Source organism: Strigops habroptila, chromosome 9 (assembly GCF_004027225.2).
Source record: "Strigops habroptila isolate Jane chromosome 9, bStrHab1.2.pri, whole genome shotgun sequence".
Lineage (NCBI taxonomy): Eukaryota > Metazoa > Chordata > Aves > Psittaciformes > Psittacidae > Strigops > Strigops habroptila.
The window spans coordinates 29631609-29654358 of record NC_044285.2 but is presented as its reverse complement, the minus strand read 5'-3'; the positions used below and the strand labels follow the sequence as shown (position 1 = coordinate 29654358).

General features: G+C 55.2%; 2 protein-coding genes and 1 long non-coding RNA gene across 3 annotated transcripts; all 3 read left to right on the top strand.

Moving 5' to 3' along the window:
- Nucleotides 1-1224: 1224 nt before the first annotated feature.
- On the top strand, nucleotides 1225-2770 carry LOC115612907 (thymosin beta-15A homolog). Its single transcript, XM_030497781.2, has 3 exons — nucleotides 1225-1404; nucleotides 1740-1844; nucleotides 2260-2770. Exons 2-3 carry the CDS (start codon nucleotides 1745-1747, stop codon nucleotides 2295-2297), a joined length of 138 nt encoding a protein of 45 aa, XP_030353641.1. The 5' UTR covers nucleotides 1225-1404; nucleotides 1740-1744; the 3' UTR covers nucleotides 2298-2770.
- Nucleotides 2771-3617: 847 nt separating this feature from the next.
- On the top strand, nucleotides 3618-22661 carry LOC115612908. Its single transcript, XR_003993201.1, has 3 exons — nucleotides 3618-4124; nucleotides 9817-9818; nucleotides 22647-22661. It is a non-coding gene; the product is annotated as an uncharacterized LOC115612908 (long non-coding RNA).
- Nucleotides 13382-19926, top strand: RAB9B (RAB9B, member RAS oncogene family). Its single transcript, XM_030497779.1, has 2 exons — nucleotides 13382-13429; nucleotides 15851-19926. Exon 2 carries the CDS (start codon nucleotides 15886-15888, stop codon nucleotides 16489-16491), a length of 606 nt encoding a protein of 201 aa, XP_030353639.1. The 5' UTR covers nucleotides 13382-13429; nucleotides 15851-15885; the 3' UTR covers nucleotides 16492-19926.
- Nucleotides 22662-22750: the final 89 nt, after the last annotated feature.

The window sequence follows — 22750 nt, the reverse complement described above, 5'->3', positions numbered from 1 at the left end:
CCAGCCCTCTTCCTGCACATACACTCAGCTCTTTCCTCCTACAGGTATTTTTCCCACATGCCCCCCAGCCCCTCTGACCTGTGCCGGTGGTTCCATGCTTCCTGCACCCTCTCGCCTTGCTACACCCAAGTGACGCCCCTGTGAGCATGGTCTGCTCCTTGCCCGCTGGTGCTGCTGCTGTACAGAGCGGATCTGACCAGGCAGCGCCATGGCTGGAGCCGGTGCAGCCACAGGCTGAGCATCCCCAGCTGTGAAAACACGTGGCTATTTTTATCCCCAGGGCTTGCTTTCCCAAACTAGCTCTGCTTTAGGCCAGGGTTGTGGGAGACCGGTGCATCCCTTTGGAGCCCTATGGCTGGGGGGTGCCTGCTTCTGGGGAGGGTTTGGGACTGGGACAGTGGCCCTGTGGTACTAAGGGGACCACTGCGCTGCCCCTCACAGCTGGCACCCACATGTGGGGAGGCAGCAAGGCTGGGTGTGATGCTGGGGGCAGCTGGGGCCCATGCAAAGCAGTGTCCATGTGGAGCAGTGTCCATATGGATCGGTGTCCATGCACGAGCTGTGTCCATGCAGGAGTGGTGTTCATACAGGAGCTGTGTCCATACAGATTGGTGTCCATATGGGAGCTGTGTCCATATGGATCAGCGTCCATACACGAGCTGTGTCCATGCGGAGCACTGTCCGTACAGGAGCAGTGTCCACATGGACTGGTGTCTACACAGGAGCTGTGCCCATGCAGATTGGTGCCCATGCGGATTGGTGTCCATACGGATTGGTGTCCATATGGGAGCTGTGTCCATATGGATCGGTGTCTATACAGGAGCTGTGTCCATACAGGAGCTGTGTCCATACGGATCGGTGTCCATACAGGAGCGGTGTCCATACAGATCGGTGTCCATAAGGAACCGTGACCATAGAGATCTGTGTCCATACGGGAGCTGTGTCCATACGGATCGGTGTCCATACAGGAGCGGTGTCCATACAGATCGGTGTCCATAAGGAACCGTGACCATAGAGATCTGTGTCCATACGGGAGCTGTGTCCATACAGATCGGTGTCCATACGGAGCGGTGTCCATAGGGATCTGTGTCCATATGGATCGGTGTCCGTAGGGATCGGTGTCCACGCGGAGCCCCGTCCGCGCCCTCCCACCGCGGCTGACACTCCCGGTCGCCCCTGTCCCCGCGCCGCGGTGCACGTCGGGAGCGGTAGTTCTCCCGGGGGAGCCGCGCGGGTGCAGCAGCCAGCGTGCGGACTACACTTCCCAGCAGGCCGCGCGGGCGGCGGGCAGCCAACGGGCGGGCAGGCTGGGCGGTGCCGGGCTATATAAGGCGCCGCCCCACGCCGAGCCCGCCAGCCTCACCTGGAAGCGCAGCGGGACGGAACGCGGCAGCTCCGCACTAGGTTGGGACCCGGCGGCGCGGCCCGTGGGGTGCGGGTGCTGCGGGGACGGCGCTGGCGCGGGGCTGGCGCCGGTTCGGGGCTGCCCTGGGCGGGGGCTGCGGGCGGTGCCGCGCTGTGTGCCGCAGGGAGCGCGGCTGGCGCTGCGGGCGGGTGTCCCACGGGGGGTGCGGGCACGGGGAGCCGCTCCGCCGCCCGCTCGCTCGGTGCGGGGCTGCCCGGGGCCGGGGAAGCGGCGCGCCCCGCCCTGCGCTATTGTGTCCGCGGCGGGGGCCGGGCCGCCTTTGTCTGCCGATCCCCCTGCCCGCGGCTGAGCGCGGGGGGGGTGGTCCTCGCAGGCAAAATGTGCGACAAGCCAGACCTGTCGGAGGTGGAGAAATTCGACAAGAAGAAGCTGAAGAAAACCAACACGGAGGAGAAGAACACGCTGCCCTCCAAGGAGAGTGAGTGCGAGGGGCCGGGAGCAGGGCGCGGCTGCGGGGGGCACCCCTTGGCTGGTGTGGTCGGTGTCCTCGGGTGCTGATCCGTCCGATGGAGGGAGGTGGTTTGGGGCAGTTGGGGCTTTACCCAGAGGAAACCTCTGGCCGGAGGTGAGGGTCCAGGGCATGGTCATATGCAGAGGGCTTGAGGTGTTGCCCCAGGGTAGGGCTTCCCTGAGGAGAGCTAGAGACGGGCGCTCAGCTTGGTGTCACCCATGTGTGTGTCTCATCACCCTCTCGCTCGAGGTGTTCATCTTCCCCACTTGGGGTCAAACCACAGAACTGGGCACCAGGGCCTTGGGGATTGCTCCACAGCCTTCTCCAGTGGGTGCTTCCACAAAAACCCACCAGAGACTAACGGACCTCTCTTCTCTTGCAGCTATTGAGCAGGAGAAGGAATGTGTGAAGTCTTCCTAGAGTGAGATGGCCGGGCAGGAAGAGCAACCACTTGATTTTCTTTTTTTTTTCTTTTGCTTTGAATTAAATCATGTGTTTTTTTTTTTTTTAAATTTCTACCATGTACATGAATAGAAGCAGCAGCAGCATCACCGAACCCACTGCCCCACCTTGCTGGCAGCTATGGCAGGTTGGGGGAACAAAGCGTGGCCCTCTCAGTCCATCACTAGCCTGACCTGACTCCATCTCTGCTGCTCAGCCAGCTCCAGTTGGCAGCACTGGTCTTGCTCTGATGGGGTGGGGAGATGAGCAAGGGCTGTGGAGGCTCCTGGCCATGGAGCCCTTCTGCCTGGGGAGTGGGTGATCCTTTCTGGCCCATGGCCTGGGTCTGTCTCACATACTCTTCACTGATGTGGTTCTGTAGCCTCACGGTTTTTGTCTTCCTTGGGGAAAAATGAGAAGTTTATTATAAAATAAAAAATGTAATGACTTAATTATAGCTTGTGGCTTCTTCCCTGGCAGGGTTCAGGCTGCAGCCTGGCTTGCCCTGGGGGGTGGGAAGGTCTCTCTGCCTGGTGCTGGTGGTTTGGTGTTGCTCACAGGGCTCTACGGGATGGTTCCCTGCGGGGTGAGTCCACGTTGGTTTTTGTGTAGGGCTCAGTTCCTGGTGGCCTGAGGAAGACCAGAGCTGGGAGCATCACTGGTGTGGGGCTGAGGCCACTGTTCTACCAGCAGTCCCCCCACTGCAGCAGTTTGTTGGTGCATCTTTTAGCAGAGGCTAACTTGGGGCATTTCTATGGGATGGCTGAGCCTCCTGCTTCAAAAAGGTTGGTGTCCCCTACCTCAAATGTCACTTGTGGGGCTGAGCTGGCTCCTTGCCTGCATGGCTGGAGGTGCCTGTGCTGGTCTGGGTGCTGCAGCCTGGCTGCGGTCCCACCTCAAGCCAACCACCATCCTTGGAGGAGGTTTCTGCACCCTTGTAAGGATGGATTCATGCAGGGGACCCCTTGGGTACTCTCTAGGCTGATCCCAGCCCAGCCTTGCAGGAGCGGAGATCCCTGTGTCCAGCAGTTTGCCTCCAGCACAGCGGGTGAGGGGGAACTGAAGTCTGATGGTGCCTCCAGGTCTATGCTGAGGCTCCCTGGGTGCTGCCAGCGTTTCCTTGCCTCCCCTTTGGCCTGCAGGGTCACTGAGCAGGCAGGTTACGGAGGAGGTGGAGGCACACTTGCCAGCTAACAGCCCTGGCCTGTGTCCTTAGTGAGCCTGGTCAGCCGGAGACAAGCACGGGGCTGCTGTGCCTGCCTGGACATGGTGCCTACTGCCTCCACCCATGCTGCCTGCCAGGGGCTGCAAATAATGCTGCTCATGTGGCTGCAAGTGCCTTCACCCCTGCAAAAGCAGAACCAGAAGAGCTGAAGGTAAGATGCTGGTGTTTGGGGGCAGGATTTTCCATGGGGTGAGGGCAATGGGGAGCGATGCTGGGGCTGCTGTTACAGTGGGCTGAGCACTGGGAAGCTCAGCACATGCCAGGGTGGCTGTGCCCGCTCGGCACAGTGATGTCCCCAGGACAGCACCTTATCCTGGATGTGGGACAAGGCTTCTGGTGCCAGGGTGGCAGCAGCCCCTCAGCATCCCAGCAGGGCTCATTGCTGCTTGGGGTGGTTTCTCTCACTGGGGGTGTGCAGGGGACCTCTTTGGACCCTTCTGTGAAAGCAGAAGTTAGGAGAGCTCCCATCAGAAGCACAGGCAGGGCTCGCAGACCACTAAAGGTTAAGTACCTTCTCGCTGCTTCAGCAGTTCCCCTTCCTGCAAGAGGCTTTGCAATCCCTTGGCTGCTTGATGTGCCCAGTCAGAGGTGAAGCCGGCCTGAGCCCTTTCCCTGTCCCTGGAAGCCAGAGCATGAGCTGATCCAAGTGAAGCTTTTGGGATAGAAACACAAAGTACCAGAGCTGATCTCTCCTCAGTGGGGCTTTTGGGTTGCTCTTCCACTGGCCACTCAAAACGAGGGCAGAGCAGGCACTTCTCCCACCCACATCCCTGCTGGCACGGTGCACGGGGCAGACATATTGCCCAAACCCTGCATACTCGGGTCTGAGGATAAAGAGAAAGCTGCTTTGCAGCCCAGTGCCCCAAATGCCCCTGTTGCCAGCAGAGGATTAGCCACTAAGGGGAGAGCCATTAAAGAAAAGCCCTTTAGATCAACACTTTCCCTCTCTCCCTGCCCTGGTCCTTCCCTTTTTCACCCTGGCACGTATGGGCACACGGCTGCTGGCAGTGTGGGAGACCCGGATGCCTGCCAGGCTGGTATCCCCTGGGAATGTGGTGGCTCCAGCAGCTACCCATGCCTGGAGGATGCCATCCTGGGAGCTGGGCCTTCCTGGCAGGGCTCAATGCCACCTTCTGTCGCTGGACACCAGGTAAGTTACACATGCCAGCTCCTCCTAGCAATATCCATGCCTCTCCCTAGCCCCAGCCGGGCCCCATTCCACTGCTCCCAGGGCGATTTCCTCCCATCCCTGGATTGGGTGGTGAGCTGTGGCCAGGCTGCAGAGGAGGGAGGAGGAGGCTGAGTCACCCACAGCAGGAATTTGGGCAAATACCTGGTGATCAGCAGTATGGGGTGAATTCAGATCAGGGCTTGCCATCTGTCCCCACCGCGGCTCCATCCCCTGACTCAGCCGGCAGAGTCTTTGGCCCCATATACACTGGTGTGGAGGCCCATCATGGCAGGAGGTGCTTGAGTCCTCCCGTGCATGGCCCTGCACTGGCACCCAAGCAAACACCCCCTTGGAAGGTGTGTGCTTATCACCAGGGCAAACAGGAGAAGGCAAAGCCAGGTGATGTGGCCAGGCACAGTGCAGCTCCCACAGCCACCGCTCCCTGTATCCTGAGGGAAAACGTGTCACCTCCTCTGCACCATTCGGTTTGCCTTTCCCCCAGGTCTCCCCATGGCAGCCAAGGGCAGAGCTCAAAGCCTGCAGTGGCAGCGATGGAGAGGGGAGGTGAGGGGACAGCAAGCATGAGCTGCCAGGGGAAAGCTCAGCTGGGAGTTGGTGGGGAGGATACGTGTGTCTGTGAGTGCACAGAGATAGTTTTAGATTTGGCTGTGAAAGAGGAAAGCAGAAAAGACGGGGGAAATGAAAGCGTTGTGTGAGCTGGCTCCCATGGTCCTTTCAGAATGAGGTTGATGGGAAGCCACCAATGTGGTCCTGTAGGTCAGGTCATCCCCTGGGGACACCCAGTGACACAGGGAGGGGATTAACATACAAGCTGTCCCCATGCTGTGGTGGCCAGAGACCCCATCATGGCCATGGGGTAGGAAAGCCACTGTCCCTGCCCCATTAGTGCAAAGGCACCAGCAGAGCCAGCAAGGCACCTCCAGACACTGGGAAACTCTCCCGCTGGCTCACAGAGCCACGCTCAGCACCTTCCCCAGCAGTAGGGGAGTTACTGCTGCTCTCAAATGAGCGCCTGGGAGGTCAGGTTTACCAGCAGGAGTTACTCACCCCCTGCCAGCAAGGGCTTAGCCTGAGTAATGGTGTGCCAGGAGCGCTTCCTGCCCTCTCCTCCGGAGCCGCAGCCAGGAGCGGGCTCCTGCCAGCACCCAGCTCTCAGCAAGCCGGGCAGTTCCGCACTGAGGCGCCTCCTGTGCTCCCTGCGCTTGCCGGGCTGGCTGCAGGGCACGGGTGGGAGCAGCTTTGCCGCATGCCTTGGCCGAGTGGCGAGCGTGCGGCTGGCGCCTGCGGTGCTGAGCCTCTCGGTGGCTCACGGTCCCCTCCTGAGAGCAGCCACAATGAACTGCTCGTTTGTGACCCCCCCCCCCCCCAGCTGCATTCTGCAGATTCCCACCGGCTGTGGGGCTGCGCCGGGAGCTGCAGGAGCGCTTGATCCCGCCGGGAACGCAGCTCCGGTGTCGCGCGGTGGTGCCTGCACTTGTGCCCAAGCCGGGGCAGCTGATGCCGGAGAGGAGTGTTTTATTTTGGGAAGCAGCTGGCTCACACAGGAGACATTGTTTATCGTCTTTCTTCCCCCTGGTGCTTTATTACAAAGGATTATGGCATGAAAAGCGATTTTGTTCTCTTGCTCCCAATGAGTAGCCCCACTCGGTGATTTATTCCTCTCCACAGGCAGCAGCTGGGGTATGGAGCCCAGGGAGATGGAGGGGAGACAAGGTGGGGGCTCAAACAGTGATGGCAGCAAGGATGCATCCAAACCCCAGCGCAGGGTATGAGCTGGGCACCGAGCAGAATAGGAGCTGGGGGTCAGCATGAGAATACATCCCTTTGCCACATCCCCAAAATCACCTGCGGGCCGGGCAGAGGCACCCCTGAAGCAGGAACAGGTCCAGCTTCCCTTGCCAAGAGGCAGCAGGGATATGCCATGTGCTGCTCTGCCCCCCTCCTGTGTCGCTGCTGCCACCAAGCCTGCTCTGCCACCGGGCCCCTTTGCTGGAGCAGAGCTGCAAGGCTGCGAGCTGGCGCCTCTCAGCTGCCCCTGCGGCTTTCCAGGAACCGGCACAGGGTGACGGGCAGCAGATAAACATGTTGCAACAGGCGCCTCATGCTGCCTCCTGGAGCCCCAGCCTGCCTGCACTGCTGCATCAGGATGAAATGATGGCTGCTGCTTCCTCCTACAGCGCTACGTGCTCAGCCACCCTGCCGCTCAGCACATCCCTGATAACCAGCCAAGGGGCTCTGCGATGAGTTTCAGATGGGTGAGGGCAAAGGCTGCCGCAGTGACACACAGCTCAGCACCTAACAACCCTGGGGCTGCAGTGGAGCTGAAACAAGCCCCCACTTGCACTGTTGTGTCTGGGAGAGGCTTGGCAGCCTGGGCACGTTCCTCTCCTCACTGCCTCAGCCAGTGAGCTCATGAAAACTGCACAGGGCACCTCTTTGGGGCAGCCTGAGCTGTGCAGCATAGAGGGAGATGCATGGGAGAAGCCTTCCCCAGCTTTGCTCCAGCTATGTTAGTCCTGGGGGGAAGGAAATGGGTGCCAGGGTGTCTGGGAGCCACTGCTCAGAGCCGTGGGCTTGGGGGAGATAGGGGTGCCAAGGCTGTTCATGGGGTACACGTGCTGGGGGTGTTTCAGAGCAGACGCTGTGGGCTGGAGCTGCTGTACAGGCCTTGGAGAAGCAGCTGCAGGGCCAGGAATGGGGCTGGAACAAAGGAAGAGGCCCCAGCCCCAGCTGCAGTGCGGGATGCGTGATGAGTTCATTGGGGTATGAGCTGGCTGCCGGGACGAGCTGTATCAGGGCTCCTTGTGGCACCGGCTTCCCCATGTTTGCTGTAACACCCAGAGCTGGGAGTGAGAGCCGGGCAGCGGGCACGTGAAGGGTGGATCACAGGGGACTGAAACGTCGGGTGCTCCAGGAGCCCAGCACCCTGCAGAGTCAGTGCCCCACTGCCCTGGTGCTGCCCCACTGCCCTGGCACCCTTCCCCTTGGCTCCTGGGCACCTCCAGACCAATCCCCCTGCAGCAACCGGTGTTAGTGCCCAGGGCGCACAGGCAAAGTCCTGTTGTGCCGCAGCGCTGTGCTGGAGCCGGCTCTCTGCAGACTTCCCGTGAGCACAAGGTCGTGCCCAGATAATCCTGCTTCCCCCCCAGGCACCATGGGAAGCACCAGTCCTCCCAAGAGCTCTCCAGTGCCTCCCTCCTGCTCTTCTCTGCAAGCGGCACAGCAGGGAGCCCTGCCTCTGCAATGCACCTCCTGTGTCACCAGGACAGCTGACTCCAGCTGACCAAGGGGATATTCCATACTATATGATGTCTGCGCAGCAGTAAAAGATAAAAGTGGCGGGGGAGGACATTTGTTATTAGGATGTTTGTCTTCTGAAGTCCTGCTTCCTGGGAAGTGGCTGGACATCACCTGCTGGTGGGAAGTAGAGAATAGATCTTTTGTTTTCCTTTGCTTCCGCACACAGCCTTTGCTTTTGCCTTATTAAACTGCCCTTATCTTGACCCACGAGTTCTTTTCCATCTTATTTTCTCCCCTCCTTGTCCTGCTGAGGAGGGAGAGTGACAGAGTGACTTGGTGGGCACATGGTGTCCAGCCAAGGTCACTCACTACAGTCCCTTCTAGCACCCAAGCCGGGGCACAAGGCAGCAGCAGTTTAGTGTTAAGCTAAGCAGCAAGCTCCCGTGCAGGTCACGGAGCCTGCTGGCTGCACTGCTTACCTCTTGCTCTTGCTGAGCTCGGGAACATGTTAGTACAAACAGGGGCTGTGTGCTTTGCCCTGGCATTGATGGCCTTGCTGTGCCGAGGGAGCTATCTTGTGGAGAGGATGAGGGAATACACCTCCCTCTTCCTACCCAGCACCGATGTGAGTGGGTTTATTATGCAGCTCCCAAGGTCCTTCCTCACCTTTGCGTAAGCTGTTTAGTATTGCTAATTATTACTGTTGGCATATTACAGGGTTTGTGGAAGCTGGTGTTGTCCTGGTGCAAGAGAAGACAACTTTTGGGTGAGGCGATACCGAAACGTGCCCTGAGGCGGCTGGTCCCTGGGTGCAGAGTGTGTGGAAGGGTTTGGGTAGGTGCCATGGGCAGGTATCACCTCTCCTAGCCTGGGACTTTACACCTGAGCAGGCAAGTAACCCTGGCACACTGCCACACCACCTGACAGAAGGGTGCCTTGCCTACCCCAGTGGGAACCAGCATCTTCTAGCACTGACAAACAACAACATGTCGTGTTGTTCTAGAAGACAAACAACACCACTTAGAGTAACCGTCCCAGTAGTGAAAAACAAACAGTGCACAAGGAGGTCAATGGGTCCATATCATCGATGAGTAACGGAGGAGTAAGAAGAGGAGGGGTTTGATCAAGAAGCTGGTCCTTCAGCAAGGAAACTGGAGGAGAGTGAGCAAATTCAGACAAGAAGCGGAAACTCAGACCTGAACTCATCAGAACTTTGATACATGCGGAAGATTACAGCCACCAGCCAAGTGAGTGGATTGCTGCCTGCCTGCTTCGATTGGAGTGCCAAGGAGTGATCAGAAAGACTCACTGAGCCTTAAATAGTCCCATATAGCCAGTGCAAAAGTCTGGATGGAGGTTAACAGTAGATTATCACGGCCTGAACGAAGTCACACCACCACCGAGTGCTGCTGTACTACACATGTTAGAGCTCCAGGATGAATTCAAGCCAAAGGCAGACAAGTGGTACACTACAAATGACATTGGCAGTGTGGGGTTTTTCAATTCCTTTGGCAGCAGAACGCAGGTCACAGTTTGCTGTCACATGGAAGGAAGGGTGGCACAAGGAACTGTCTGTCCTAAGGTGGAAGCACAGCCCTACCATTTGTCATGGACTGACCCAAACTGCACTGGAAAAGCATGATGCCCCATAACATCTACAATACATTGATGATATCATCATGCAGTGCAACAAGGCAGAAGTGTTTGAGAAAGAAAAAGAGCAGGTCAGGTTCTTCTGAAAGGTGGTTTCACCATAACAAGAAGTAGGGTCAAGGGACCTGGGCAAGAGATTCATTTCTTGGGAATAAAATGGCAGGATGGACGCTGTCATGTCCCCACAGATGTGATCAGCAAGATAGCAACTGTGTCTCCATCAGCTAACAAGAAGGAACCACTTGCTTTCCTTGTGGGATTTTGGAGAATGCATGCTGAAGGCTATAGTCAGCTTGTGAGCCCTGTCTATCAAGTAACCTGAAAGAGGAACTGTTTAGACTGGAGCCTTTAGCAACAACAAGCTTTTGAGCATATCAAAGAGGAAATGACTTGTGCTCTTGGGCCTGTCCAGACAGGACCAGCTGTGCAAAATGCACTCCACACTGCAGCATGGCCTCATCTGGAGCCTTTGGCAGGAAACACCAGGAGAAACCCAAGGTCAATCATTAGGGTTTCGGAGACAGAGTTAGTGAGGATCAGAAGCTCACCTCAGCCCTGCTGAAAAAGAGATACTAGCAGCATATGGCAGGGTTCAAGCTGCTTCGGAAGTTATTGGTAGAGGAGCACATCTTCTCGTGGCACCACAATTGCCCATAGTACACTGGATGTCCAAAGGAAACATCTCCTCTACGCATCATGCAATAAGTGCTACATGGAGTAAGTTGATCACGCAATGAGCTCCATTGAGGAAAGGCAACCATCCAGGAATCCTGGAAGAGATCATGGACTGGCCAGAAGGCAGAGATTTTGGAGCATCGCCTGAGGATGTGGCTCAATGCCCAGGAGGCACCACCATATAATGAATTAGCAGCAGATGAAGGGTGTTACGCTTTGTTTACCAATGGGTCCTGTCGTGTTGTAGGAAACCATCAGAAGTGGAAAGCTGCTGTGTGGAGTCCCACAAGACAAGTCGTTGAAGCCACTGAAGGAGAAGGTGAGTCAAGCCTGTAAACCATGCCACTGCCCAAACACCATGAAAACAGCTTGAAAAGCATATTCTGTGGCAACATGAAGTTCTGTGGCCCCGGAAAGAATTGAATCAGACAGTGGGAGTCATTTCCAAAATAACCTCATAAATTCCTGGGCTAAGAAACACAGCATTGAGTGGGTCTATCACATCACCCACAAGCCTCTGGAAAGATTGAGAGATATAATAGACTGTTAAAGACTATGTTGAGAACATTGGGCAACAGGGCATAGAAGCACTGAGATATAAATTCAGCTAAAGCCACGTGGCTGGTTAACACCAGAGGATCTGCCAACCATCCTGGTCTTGCCCAAACAAACCCCCTACATACAGTCGGAGGAGATAAGCTCCCCATAAGTGCCCCAGGAAGGCAGCATGGATTCCTCCTCCCTTGGGAAAAGGCAAACCCATGTGTGGGATTGTTTTCACCCAAGGACCTGGGTGTACTTGCTGGGTGATGCAGAAGGATGGGGAGACCTGGTGTGTGCCTCAGGGAGATTTAGCCTTGGAGGAGGAATGATCTGTGATGTGAGTTGTATATTGTAGGAAATACCTGAAACCAACAAAGAGTGAGTTTCTCAAGGAAGTGGACAAGTGCAACACTGACCCAAACCAAGCCACTGTTGATGCCCAGCACTCAAATCTACTGCTTCTCCTGTCCTGAGCACCCACCTTCCCAGATGGTGCCCAAGTCATAGCTGGTTCTTAAAAACATTTGGAGGAGTGGAGGAAGGCCATGGAATGGGAGACAAGTATCTACCAATTAAAGGACAGAGGATAGTAAAGAGAATGTGTAAATCTGTATGTTGGGTATAAAGATGGTTGAAGTATGTAGTGTAACATACATACTTATGGTATGTACGTTGTAAGCATTGGTAAGAAGGGATTTCTTATGAAATGAGAATTAAATACTATGGGAAGGTTATAGGGTGTATATATATGTATTAAATTATGGGGAACCTGAGCATGACACAAATGGTATGGAATAAGGGATAGAGACAGTATTGGGTCTGGCTGAGATGGAATTAATTCCCCCCTAGCAGCCCTCATAGTGCTGTGCTTTGTGTTGGTAGCCAGAAAGGTGCCGGTAACACACCAGAGGTTTGGCTACTGCTTAGCAGTGCTCCCACATGCCGGGAGGGTGAGTGATAGAGCCGCCTAGTGAGTACCTGGTGTTGCTTAGCGGGCACCCACTATGGATGGCAAACAGGCTGTGTCCCAGCTCGGCCCGGCAGCCAAGCCGCACAGCCACTGGCACCCAAACCTGCCCAGGCACATCCTGGGCAGGTGACTCCCCAACAGTTCCCTCGCAGCACCTGCAGCTTAGACCAGGGGAACCTGGGGCCCCCTTGAGCACCATCAGGCTCAGCTGGGGCCACTGGCCCTCCGTTATCCTTGGCTGCCCTCCCTAAGCCCTGCAGGCAGCATCCCCTGAGGCTTTGGTATTTGCCAGCCCTGCCCGGGGTGGTCCAGGGGGTCAGGAGATGGCACGGTGCTACTGCAGAGCTCTGTGCCTATCTCGCCTTAGCAGGCCCTGTCCTCGTGGCTCTATCTTGCTCAGGAGGTGCCTTGCCCCTCCTGTCCTCGGTATTCTTACACACTAAATTAGATCTCTAATTAATAAGTAATGATGAATAATGGGATTAAAAGGCTGCCTGGCAAAGGGAGCTGGTGGGGAGGTGTGCCATGCTCAGAGGCTCGCTCCAGCGTGGCAGGGCTGTCACAGGGACCTGGACTGGTTTGGAAAGAGCCCCAGTTGGTGCTGTGGGCTGGTCTGCTGCCTGCACCAGCAGCACCCTGCGCTTCTGCACTGGTGCTGGTGTGTACATTGGTGCCCCAAGGAGCACCCCATGTCCCCTGGGCTCCCCGGTCCCAGACTGCCAACACCCCATGCCCTCGGGCTCTTGCTCTGCTGCCTCACCCCCCAGTGCTTCTCTTGTTCCCAATCTCCCCCAATATATCACCAAGGCTGGTGCTACTATAATCCCTGGTTTCATTTGAATTCTCCTCCCATCTCATGCTTTTCCAGGGGGAAAGAGGGCATCAGTGCACCCGCTCAGCCCTGGGGCTGGTGCCAGGTTCAGACAGCCAAAAAGCCCTGGGCTTTTTGAGGGGTCCCCACTCTTGCTCCCATGGGAAGGTGCCTGGCGCGTCCTGCAGCCCCCAGCAAGAGCCATCCCCAAGTTTTGGAGGGCATCAGGCAGCGGTGTGAAGAAGAGCTGATGATGCCTGGAGGGGGGGGAAGGCGGCTCCTGCTCCCCAAACCCCTCTGCAGCCGCTATGGGTCTGGTCTCCCCTTTCCTCTCCCTCTGCCGCAGGCTGCGGTGACTAACCCGCGACACCTCGCCACTATTTTCCTTCTCAACCACGTAAAACATCCGTATTTCCTGCACTTCCCCAGAAACCTCCTTCTTTAACACACCCTCCCTCCCGTGCCGCGGGTGACGGCAAGGGCGCGGAGGGGGTCGCTCTCCTTCAGGCAGCCGTCGGCCATTTGCCTCCCTCAGCGCTAACGGGGGATGAGGGAGAAGCCACATAGGGTATTTATTAACTCGTTTCTGTACAGCCGGCGCGGGGTGGGGATGTGCGGGGCCGGGGCTGTGCTGCGGTGGGTGACACCGGGGCTGCGGGGAGCGGGACACCAAGGCGCCAGCACCCACCGCCTTCATGGCAGCTGAGCGGAGGGCTGGCCCCGGCCCGCCCCGCCGCAGGGCGCGTGCGCTGCGCAGGCGCGGTGCGAGCCGGCACCGGCGCCCGGCGGGTCGCGGAGGGAGGTAAGTGCGGGCGGGCCCGGTTCCATCCCCCCCGGCGCCCTCTCCGGGGCTGTGGCTGGGGTTCTGCGCTCCCTCCTTCTCCGCCGGGTCCCCTCTTCCTTGCTTCGGGCTGGGCCCGCCGGAGGGTCTCGCCGCCTGCCGAGCTGGGAGGCAGTGCTGGGGAGCGGGGCTCAGTGTGCAGGTCCCACACGCGCACCCCGCTGTGGTTATCTGCGGGCGTCCAGCGTGAGGGGTTCGGTCCTGCTGCAGGTTGAGGTTCGCCTCTGCAAGAGCTTGCAAAGGGGTAGCCGGTGAATGCAGGCTGCAGGCAGCGTTTCTAACGTGGTGTCATGGGTGGCAGCGTACCCATGTGTCGTGGGTATCATGTCTGTGTGTCGGTGCCCTGCTGACCTGCGAGGCTCCGGAGTACCCCAGCGTAACCCATTAGTCGTTTTAAAACGTCTTCTAGTCAGTTGCTAACCGAACATCTCGAAACAGAAACTTGTCAGGGCTGATGGTGCTTGTCGGGAAGGGCTTTGGTGCGACAGGAGGCAGGGGCCAGCTTAGACCCCCCTCAGCAAGGGTTTGGGAAAGGAAGAGTGTTTTGAACAGCTCAGCTGCTCAGAGCGGAGTTTCACAAAGCCATCAGCCCCAGGGAGATACGCTGCAGTTCCTGTTTGTCTCTTGTGGCGTTCACGTTTTGTTCTTTGCTTTAGAACTACCGAGTCGCACAGGTGCCTCTCAGATGTTCCGTGGCCCATCCAGTTAGTTCAGCCGTACTTGTTTTGGGGTGTTTCTGTGCAGGGGAAGTGAGATGGGAGCACTTTCTGCAGAAGCTAGCTGGAAGCAGAAGTTTCTGATTTTAGCTTTGTGGTAAGCACTGGTTGAATGAGCTGCAAGAAGAGCAGAAACCAAGGTGAACAGCCCCCGCTGCAACTGAGGCAGAAAGCAGGGTTTGGCCTGGAAGTGCTGAGTGATCTGAGCAGTGTGGAGTGCTCCTGTCACGGTTGGTTGGAGGTTGGTCTGGTCTCATCACTAAGCAGCACTGTGTGTCACACCCTTCGCAGCAATGCTGCTGGTAGGTGTAAGCAAGCCAGATCCTGTCTCTTTTCACACCAGGCTCTTTCCAGGTGCCTCACTCTTCTGGTTAGCAAGTTCAGGTGTATGTTCCATCCTCAGGTCAGGTCCCAGAGTATGTGGGTAAGCAGGCCAAGCAGATCAAAGCTATTAACATCCCCTGGATTGAGGAGAAACACGGATTACACAGCCTGTGCACTTCTGCCAGAGCTCCTTCAATTTATTCTTATTTTGGGTATAGCATCCGTAATGTATTGGCTCTGCCCTGGTAAAAAATGGGCTGTGTTCCATTTTACTTAGGGCAACAGAAACTCTGTGCTCAGCACCTTGTTCTTGCCTGGTTTACTCCAGCCATCAGCACTGCACTGCCAGCTTCCTAGAACTCTGCTGTTGTTCCCCCAGACTGGGTCAACATTACAAATTGAAAGGCAGTGCAGCAAGCACAGCTCTGGCAACCTTGCTGACTGATGTTTGTTCTTTAGTGACCGTTATGCTGGAGAAAGGTGTTCCCTGGACAGTCCCAGAGACTGTATTTCTAGAGCAGGTACAGTACAGGCAGCAGCCAAACAAGCATCTTATTCTGCGTCAGGCCTCCCAGAATGTCTGTGGGAGGAGGAGGGCTGGTTGACACTTGGCCTTTCTCTTGCAACTGCTTAGTAAGGGATATGTGGTGTCAACGTGAACGTGCATCTGTGCCCTAGCAAACTGGCCTGCAGAAAAGCATTGTCAGAAAAGAGGAGTGCAGAGGCTGGGTCTCTGTGCCTCGGAAAGCCCTTCTGAGCGTAGAGATCATGTGCAGAAAACGAACGCCGCTCCACTTGTGAGTCAGCGTTCTTGGGGTGATTAAGAACTGGGTTGCCTGATGACTTGTATTGATGTTAGGCCTGTACATATTTTACATCCTTCCAGTAGAGCAAGTCAGATAGGAGAAATTATTCAGCTGGTGACTGTACAACGGAAAGAAAGGCCTGGTGACAGTGATCCCTGGTGGTTTTGCTGTTTCTGTGAGAACAGAGCCAGAAGAAATGTTTATTAGTGATGGTTTGTTTGAAAAACTAGACAAGCTTTCAGATAAGGCGTTTTCACCAAAAGAGGTATAATTGCTACTAAACTCTCAACAGTTGTTCTTACCTTGCACTTACTGCAGTGACCTGCTGCTTCCATTTTGGACCTGATGGAGGACTTGTGTGCCTGAAAGCTTGTCCAATTCCCAGCTCTAATCTCTCTAATAAGAGAGATTGCCTCCTATGTACAAAACTTGTTCAGAAATGGGGATGGAAATACCATGTTTTGCTCCTCTCAGTGTGACTTTCTGCAGAATCCATGAGTCAAATGGCTATTTTGTACTATTTCTGAACCCTGCAGCTTGCCGTGGTCCTCTGCCCCTCCGTCCTGCTGCAATGAGTGGCAAGTCCTTGCTCTTAAAGGTCATTCTCCTTGGGGATGGTGGAGTTGGGAAAAGTTCCCTCATGAACCGGTACGTCACCAACAAGTTTGACTCGCAGGCTTTCCACACCATTGGGGTGGAGTTCCTAAACCGGGACCTGGAGGTGGATGGACGTTTTGTGACCCTCCAGATTTGGGACACTGCAGGACAGGAGAGATTCAAGAGCTTGCGAACCCCGTTTTACAGGGGAGCAGACTGCTGCCTGCTGACCTTCAGTGTGGATGACCGGCAGAGCTTTGAGAACCTCAGTAACTGGCAGAAGGAGTTTGTCTATTATGCTGACGTGAAGGACCCTGAACACTTTCCATTCGTAGTCCTGGGCAACAAGATAGACAAGCTTGAGAGACAAGTGAGCACAGAGGAGGCCCAGGCCTGGTGCATGGAGAACGGTAACTATCCATACCTGGAGACTAGTGCCAAGGATGACACCAATGTGGCAGTGGCCTTTGAGGAGGCTGTGCGACAGGTACTGGCGGTGGAGGAACAGCTGGAGCACTGCATGCTGGGCCACACCATTGACCTGCACTCCAGCTCCAAATCAGGGTCCTCCTGTTGTTAGGAGCAGCTGCTGCTTCGGGAACGTCGCTTGAGCCAGCGGCTGGATCAGGACAAGCACTGGGGCAGCTCTGGGGCACTCTGAGGAGCGTGGCCACAAGGACAGTAGGTGGTTTGCTCACTGAGGAGTTGCAGCTTCACCATCCGAGTTCTGGCTGGAGTTTTTGGGCACAGAGCATGTATCTGCAGGAGGGAGCTGTTAAAAGAGCATGTGAGCGTAGTCCTGCTTCCATCTCTGCCTGTCGTAGCAGGTTTAAAGGACTGGGTTAAAGTCCTTTAAATTCACTAAAGACAGTAGTGATCTGATCTGTACCAAGAACTGCCTGCAGAACACAGCTGAGAGCACCCTAGACAGTCTGTGAAGTATTTTAGCCCTGAACTCAAACAAATACTAGACCCACTAAACTCATGACCTTACTGCCAAAGGAATGTCTGCTCAGCATACTGAACGAAACCTGCTGTAGAGACTCTAGCCCATGCAACTGTGAGAATGCCAAATACCAGAGTGGCTGAGATGAGTGTATCTGTTGTCTGGGATAAGTGCGTTTTGTCCTGAGACTGAATTGTCCTGAGAATTGTTACAGCTCTGATGTGAAGCACCATATGAAGGAGGGATGGACCCGTATTTGAATGTGGCAGCATCGCTTCTTCGTAGCTGCCTATTCCTGATCTGTTTTTTCTCACCTCTAACTCTGTCTTGTGTGAGTGTTATTTTGTGGAGAGACTGCTTCTTGTTTAATATATGTTTCCTTGTCTCTTGTGGAGGCCTAACACCGGATCTGGCTTCTCATACCTTGAAGCCCTGGATGAAAAATACTGATGTGGACACTCTCTGGGTCGTGTCAGAGGGTTTAGAGTTCCTCAGGAGTTCAGGAGATCTGGAGCGTGAAACTTCTGCTGTTTTCTGTCACAAGTCATCACTGTGCCCAGATGTTACGCTCTAGCAGAGCGGATAGAGGTGGGACATCTCTGGGGTGTGCAGGTAGCTGAGGGAGTCATGTGTGGTCAGCTGCTAAACCCACTCTGTGTCCGGGGCTGGTGACCACTGTGCTATGTGAGCCGGTGGATCAGCATCTTCAGTTGCTTTAGCACAGATGTTCTCATCTGGATGCTGCAACTTAAAACTGTTCACTTTATTACCTGTTGTCAGGTGCGGTGCTGCTGAGCACAGTGAACTCATGCCCTTGTCCTGGCCCTCACTCCTTAACAGGGAATCTGTTTTATCTGTAATTCATATGACAGACCTTATTTGTAGAGGATGTCCTGTCGGTTAACTGGCCACTGCTGTTAATGGTCACTGCACCAGTTCCACCTCTGTTCAAGGTGGCTGAAAAATGGTAGGGGGAGGCAAGGAACCTTCTAGAAAAGGACATCAGGCTTCACTGGTCCTGATTGCTGCCCCCTGCTAGGTGTTAGTCCCAAGCTATCTGTGTAGCAAAGAGATGAATGCTTGCTGACTGCTGTCTTTACCATTAAAACCTCATGTCTTGCAACTTCCCATGCAAGCATTGTCCAAAACGATGACTTTGCCCACAAGCACATAGGAGCCTGCCACGGGGAGAGCTTCCTTGAGTCCATATCTGCTAGCTGCTGAGTGCAGTTCCCACTGTGATGAGCTACTGGATGGTAAATTCTGTAGCTCTAATTGAGCAGCCTCACTGATGCTGTGCTTTAGAGCTGGGCACTCTGCCCTCGTGCTGGCTGCTGGCAGCTAATCCCCATCACTCCGAGCATGCAGGGAGCCTCCTCTGGGGGAACTCAGGGTGATCCTGCCCTTCTCTGCAGGGCGGCCGTCTGTGGAAGGGACTGAATCTTTAATGCAAAGTGCTTTAGAGGGATCTGATTTCTAAACAGGGCTGAACACTCATATTCACAGGGGTAGATGGGGAGTGTTTGCAGTCTCTGGGAAACCAGGTCCCTTGAGGTATAAGAGAAGGCTCTGCCTCTGCAGATGCAACAGATTTTTACAGGATATTAAAGTTATTGTTACTATTTACCAATGTGTGACCTCCCCAGGCCTCTAGATTCTTCTTCAGTTTAACACGGCTTTATATTTCCTTCAAGATCCCCCATTCCGTTGCCTGTGGTTCTGATTTACATCTTGGAACAGACACGTTCCCCCAGAGCTGTTTGTGTAGGGTCCAAGGTCAGGACAGGCTCAGGCCCTTGCACTGAGGGAGCTCCCTGGAGGTGAACCTGCCGCTTCCCATGGGATCTGTGTGAGGCCTCCTGTGGAAGAGGTCAGAGATTGAACCTGCACCTGGGTCGGGGCAGTCCCAGGCATAGCTACAGGTTGGGTGGAGAAGAGATTCAGAGCAGCCCTGTGGAGAAGGACTTGGGGGTGTTGGTTGATGAGAAACTGAACATGAGCCGGCTTCAGTGTGCACTTGCAGCCCAGAAACCACCCGTATCGTGGGCTGCATCAAAAGAAGCGTGACTAGCAGGTCAAAAGAGGTGATCCTGCCCCTCTACTCTGCTCTCGTGAGACCTCACTTGGAGTACTGTGTACAGTTCTGGTGTCCTCAACATAAAAAGGACATGGAGCTGTTGGAGCGAGTCCAGAGGAGGCCATGAGGATGATCAGGGGCTGGAGCACCTCCCGTATGAAGACAGGCTGAGAGACTTGGGGCTGTTCAGCCTGGAGAAGAGAAGCTGCGTGGAGACCTCAGAGCAGCTTCCAGTGTCTGAAGGGGGCCTATAAGGATGCTGGGGAGGGACTCTTCATTAGGGACTGTAGTGATAGAACAAGGGGTGATGGGTTCAAACTGAAACAAGGGAAGTTCAGGTTAGATATAAGGAAGAAGTTCTTTACTGTGAGGGTGCTGAGGCACTGGCACAGGGTGCCCAAAGACGTGGTAAATGCTCCACCCCTGGTGGTGTTCAAGGCCAGGCTGGACAGAGCCTTGGGCAGCATGGTCTAGTGTGAGGTGTCCCTGCCCATGGCAGGGGGGCTGGAACTAGATGATCTTAAGGTCCTTTCCAACCCAACCCATTCTATGATTCTATGACTGAACAAGCTGCAGTGCAGGAGGCACGGGTGCAGCACGCTGTTTGCTGTACCTTGGGTGCATGTTGATGCTGATAGCTGAAGCTCAAGATCCTCATTGTACACCGGCTGTGCAGAGGGTATGTACAGAGGGTGTTACACAGTGTCTTTTATTCCTAACACACCTTGGATCATTGACTTTAAAAACCAAACCAACCACAACTATTTTATTAGGTTTATGTGTTTTTAAAATCCACTTTAAAAAGTATATTGAAACGGTTTATTTTAAAGACACGCACAAAGGAGCCAGGATTTTGTCACAAAATTCCATGCCAACAGCCACCCCCTCCCTGTGTCCACTCCTGCTGCTGTGGTTGTTGCTATTGCTACAGAACTGGAATTGTAAAACCGAGATTTATTTAAGCAAATAAAACCTGGATGTATTCAAGTGGATTCAGGACGTGTCTGTCTTCGTTTATCAGGGTTCATGTTGGCCTCTGTCCTCTTGAGGCATGTGGGACTGGGTTGGTTACAGCGTCTGGCAGAGAGAAGTTACAAAGGGATCAGAGGGGTTGGTTATTCCTGAGTGTTCCTGGCTAGAGCAGTACTTGAAGGAATAGAACTTTACCAGCAGAATCCACTGACCAGTTTTGCATTAACAACATATCAGAAACACTTTCATTCCAGGAATACTCCTTCCAGAGTAACAGCAATATTGCTTCCTTCTGCCGCTACACTTCAATTATCAGCCTGGGCTCTCAGCAGCAAGCTGGGTACTTCCCTCTGGTTCCTTCCTGCAATCTTGGAACCAGTCCTGGGGGCTGCAGGGGGCTGGAACCAGGCATGATTTCCTCAGGATGCTGAGATGGAAAAGAGCATATGGGGACTGTTCTCTTCCGCTGTCCTGCCAGGATGGGCACTTATGTTGAGAGGCTTTGTCTGTGTTTGCAGAATCTGTGCCTGCTGTTCCTGTTGGCAGAACCTTTTAGTTTATTACTCTCCCATGCCTGCTTGCCGAGCCATGCTTCCAGAGGCACTGTGGGGCTTCGAGTCCTTGGAGAGCTTGCTTTTTAAATGTAGGCTGGAGTATTTGGGGGCCTCCAGCATCTTACTTCAGCCGCTTCAAAACACAGCTGAAAAGAGTCAGTAACCACAGACCTGGTGGGAGAAGATCCCAGCCTTGGAGGAGTCACAGGCCATTGGGTGAAGCTGTCTCACATCAGCGAGGGTCTGTCTAACACCATCAGAGCCACCAATTCCCCTGATGTGACATGTTTGTAAGAAAACTCAGGGCAGAGGCAGGAGCAACAGTGAGGCTGTTCCCTCATCCCCTACTTTGCCACTGCAAGCAGTATTGGAGGGCCGAGAGGGTTTTGTAATGAGCTGGGAGGAGGATGGATCCCTGGAATGCAAAGGAGTATGTCCAAAGGAAAGCAGTGAGCTGTTTCTGCATGGAACAGATGCCGTACTGTATTCCTGAGTGCTTGCAAAGGAAGAGAGGTGAGGAGTGTCCTGGTCCCATCCATCCCTTTCTCCCACAGCCCTCTTGATGATTTTGCTGCTCTGGGCCAGCAGTAATGCTGTGCAGCTGCTTGGAAACTGAAAGCTTCTCTGGAACCATAAGCTGAGGAGCCCCAGATGGCTGTAGATGCATGCATTTGCTCTCTGGGTACCCGAGGCTGCTCGCACACCGTGTGTTGTCTGAGTGCAGCTCCTCCGGAGGCTGGCTCCTTGCAGCAGTACAGCTGTAAGGAAGTTCATGGGAACATGATCTCTGGGGAGTGCATGTTCTTACATATGTTTGAGGATGAGCACGAAGATAGAGAGCCTAAAAATACCCTTTCATGAGCCTTTGAACCCTGCTCCAGGCTTCAGTTCTGAACAGGGAGCTTGTTGCAGCCCTGGCGCCTGGGGCACTGGCGTGCTCTGCTCTGGAGTGAGGAGCATTCCCAGGTCTGCCGAGGTGGGAGGTGATGGCAGCTCTGACAGCAATTGCCTGAAGGCCTCAGGTGAGTCAGAGTCCCTGGACTGGAAACAGGGATCTGGGGCAATCCCTGATGTCAGTGACACGGTGGGTGACTGCTAAGGCAAGTGCAGATGGACATAGATACCCCTTGACCCCAGTGCTTGCATGGCTGGTGGAGCAGCTCTTTCCTGGTGGCTTCAAGGGGTCCTTTAGGTGCTGGTGCATGTGGCCACATCTTCATGAGCAGCCAAGTACAGCATCTCCCTGTGCTATTGTCAGCCTTAGTTCTTTCCATGAGGACTTCCCACTTGCTATTCCTTCCTTGTCCCTGGGCATGTCTTCAGCAGAGCCAAGCTTTGCAGAAATGGAGAGGAACCAGCTGGCAGTGAGACCTTCTCCCAGGGTGGATGTGCAGCAGCACCGCTGTGCCATGGCCCCGCAGGCAGCTCCAGCCCCTGCCAGGGCATCGCTTGCGCCTCGCAGCAGTTTCCTGCCCTAACTGAAGCCAGGGCAGGGCTGGGGGAGCTTCAGGTGAGGAGCAGCATGAGTGTGCCCTTGCTAACAGAGCGAGGCAGAGTGTGCTCCCTGCCTGTGTGCCTTCAGGAGAGTTTTCTATGTCGTTCGGGCTTTGGATGGCAGCCTTTGGATGTTTAGGGTACATTTTTCATTGCTATTCCCTCGCTGGACTGTGCGGGGCTGAGCCCAGGGGAAATGAAAGCACTCGAGGGAGACTGCAGCCGGCGGCCACGGGGAGGAGACGGAGGACCAGGGATGCGGGAGGAACATCGAGCCGGCGGGGCCTCGCTTCAGCGGCGGGCTGGGCACCTGTGGCCGCCCCTACCCGAGCACCCTGGGGTGCCGCGCTCCCCTCGCCTTTCCCTGTTCATCCCAGGTTTCAGCCTTCCCTGTCCCAAGGGCTCGCTTGCTGTCAGCGGCACAGGGTCGGAGCGGCAGGGCATGGGATAAAGGGCTGGGAACAAGGCAACCCGTGGGAGCTGCTCCACGGTCCCTCTCTTTGGTCCAGCCTTTATGGGAGTGACCCTGCAGCCACATTTCAGCCACTAGACGGGGACAGTGTTTGATTGCACTAGCTGCCCTCCTTGGAGCTCCCGTGGTTTACAGAGATGAGGTTTGGTTACGAGGCAGGGTTTATGCCCTGTGCTTTCTCACCCAGTTTCTAGAGGGCTCTGGGTGCCCGGGGCAGGAGCTGTGAGGGCAGGTCCCATGTCCCCAGTGGGGTGGCAGCAGGACACTGCCAAAGGCACACCCAGCAAGAGCCTATATGTGTCCTTTGGCCTTAGAACTTGCCCA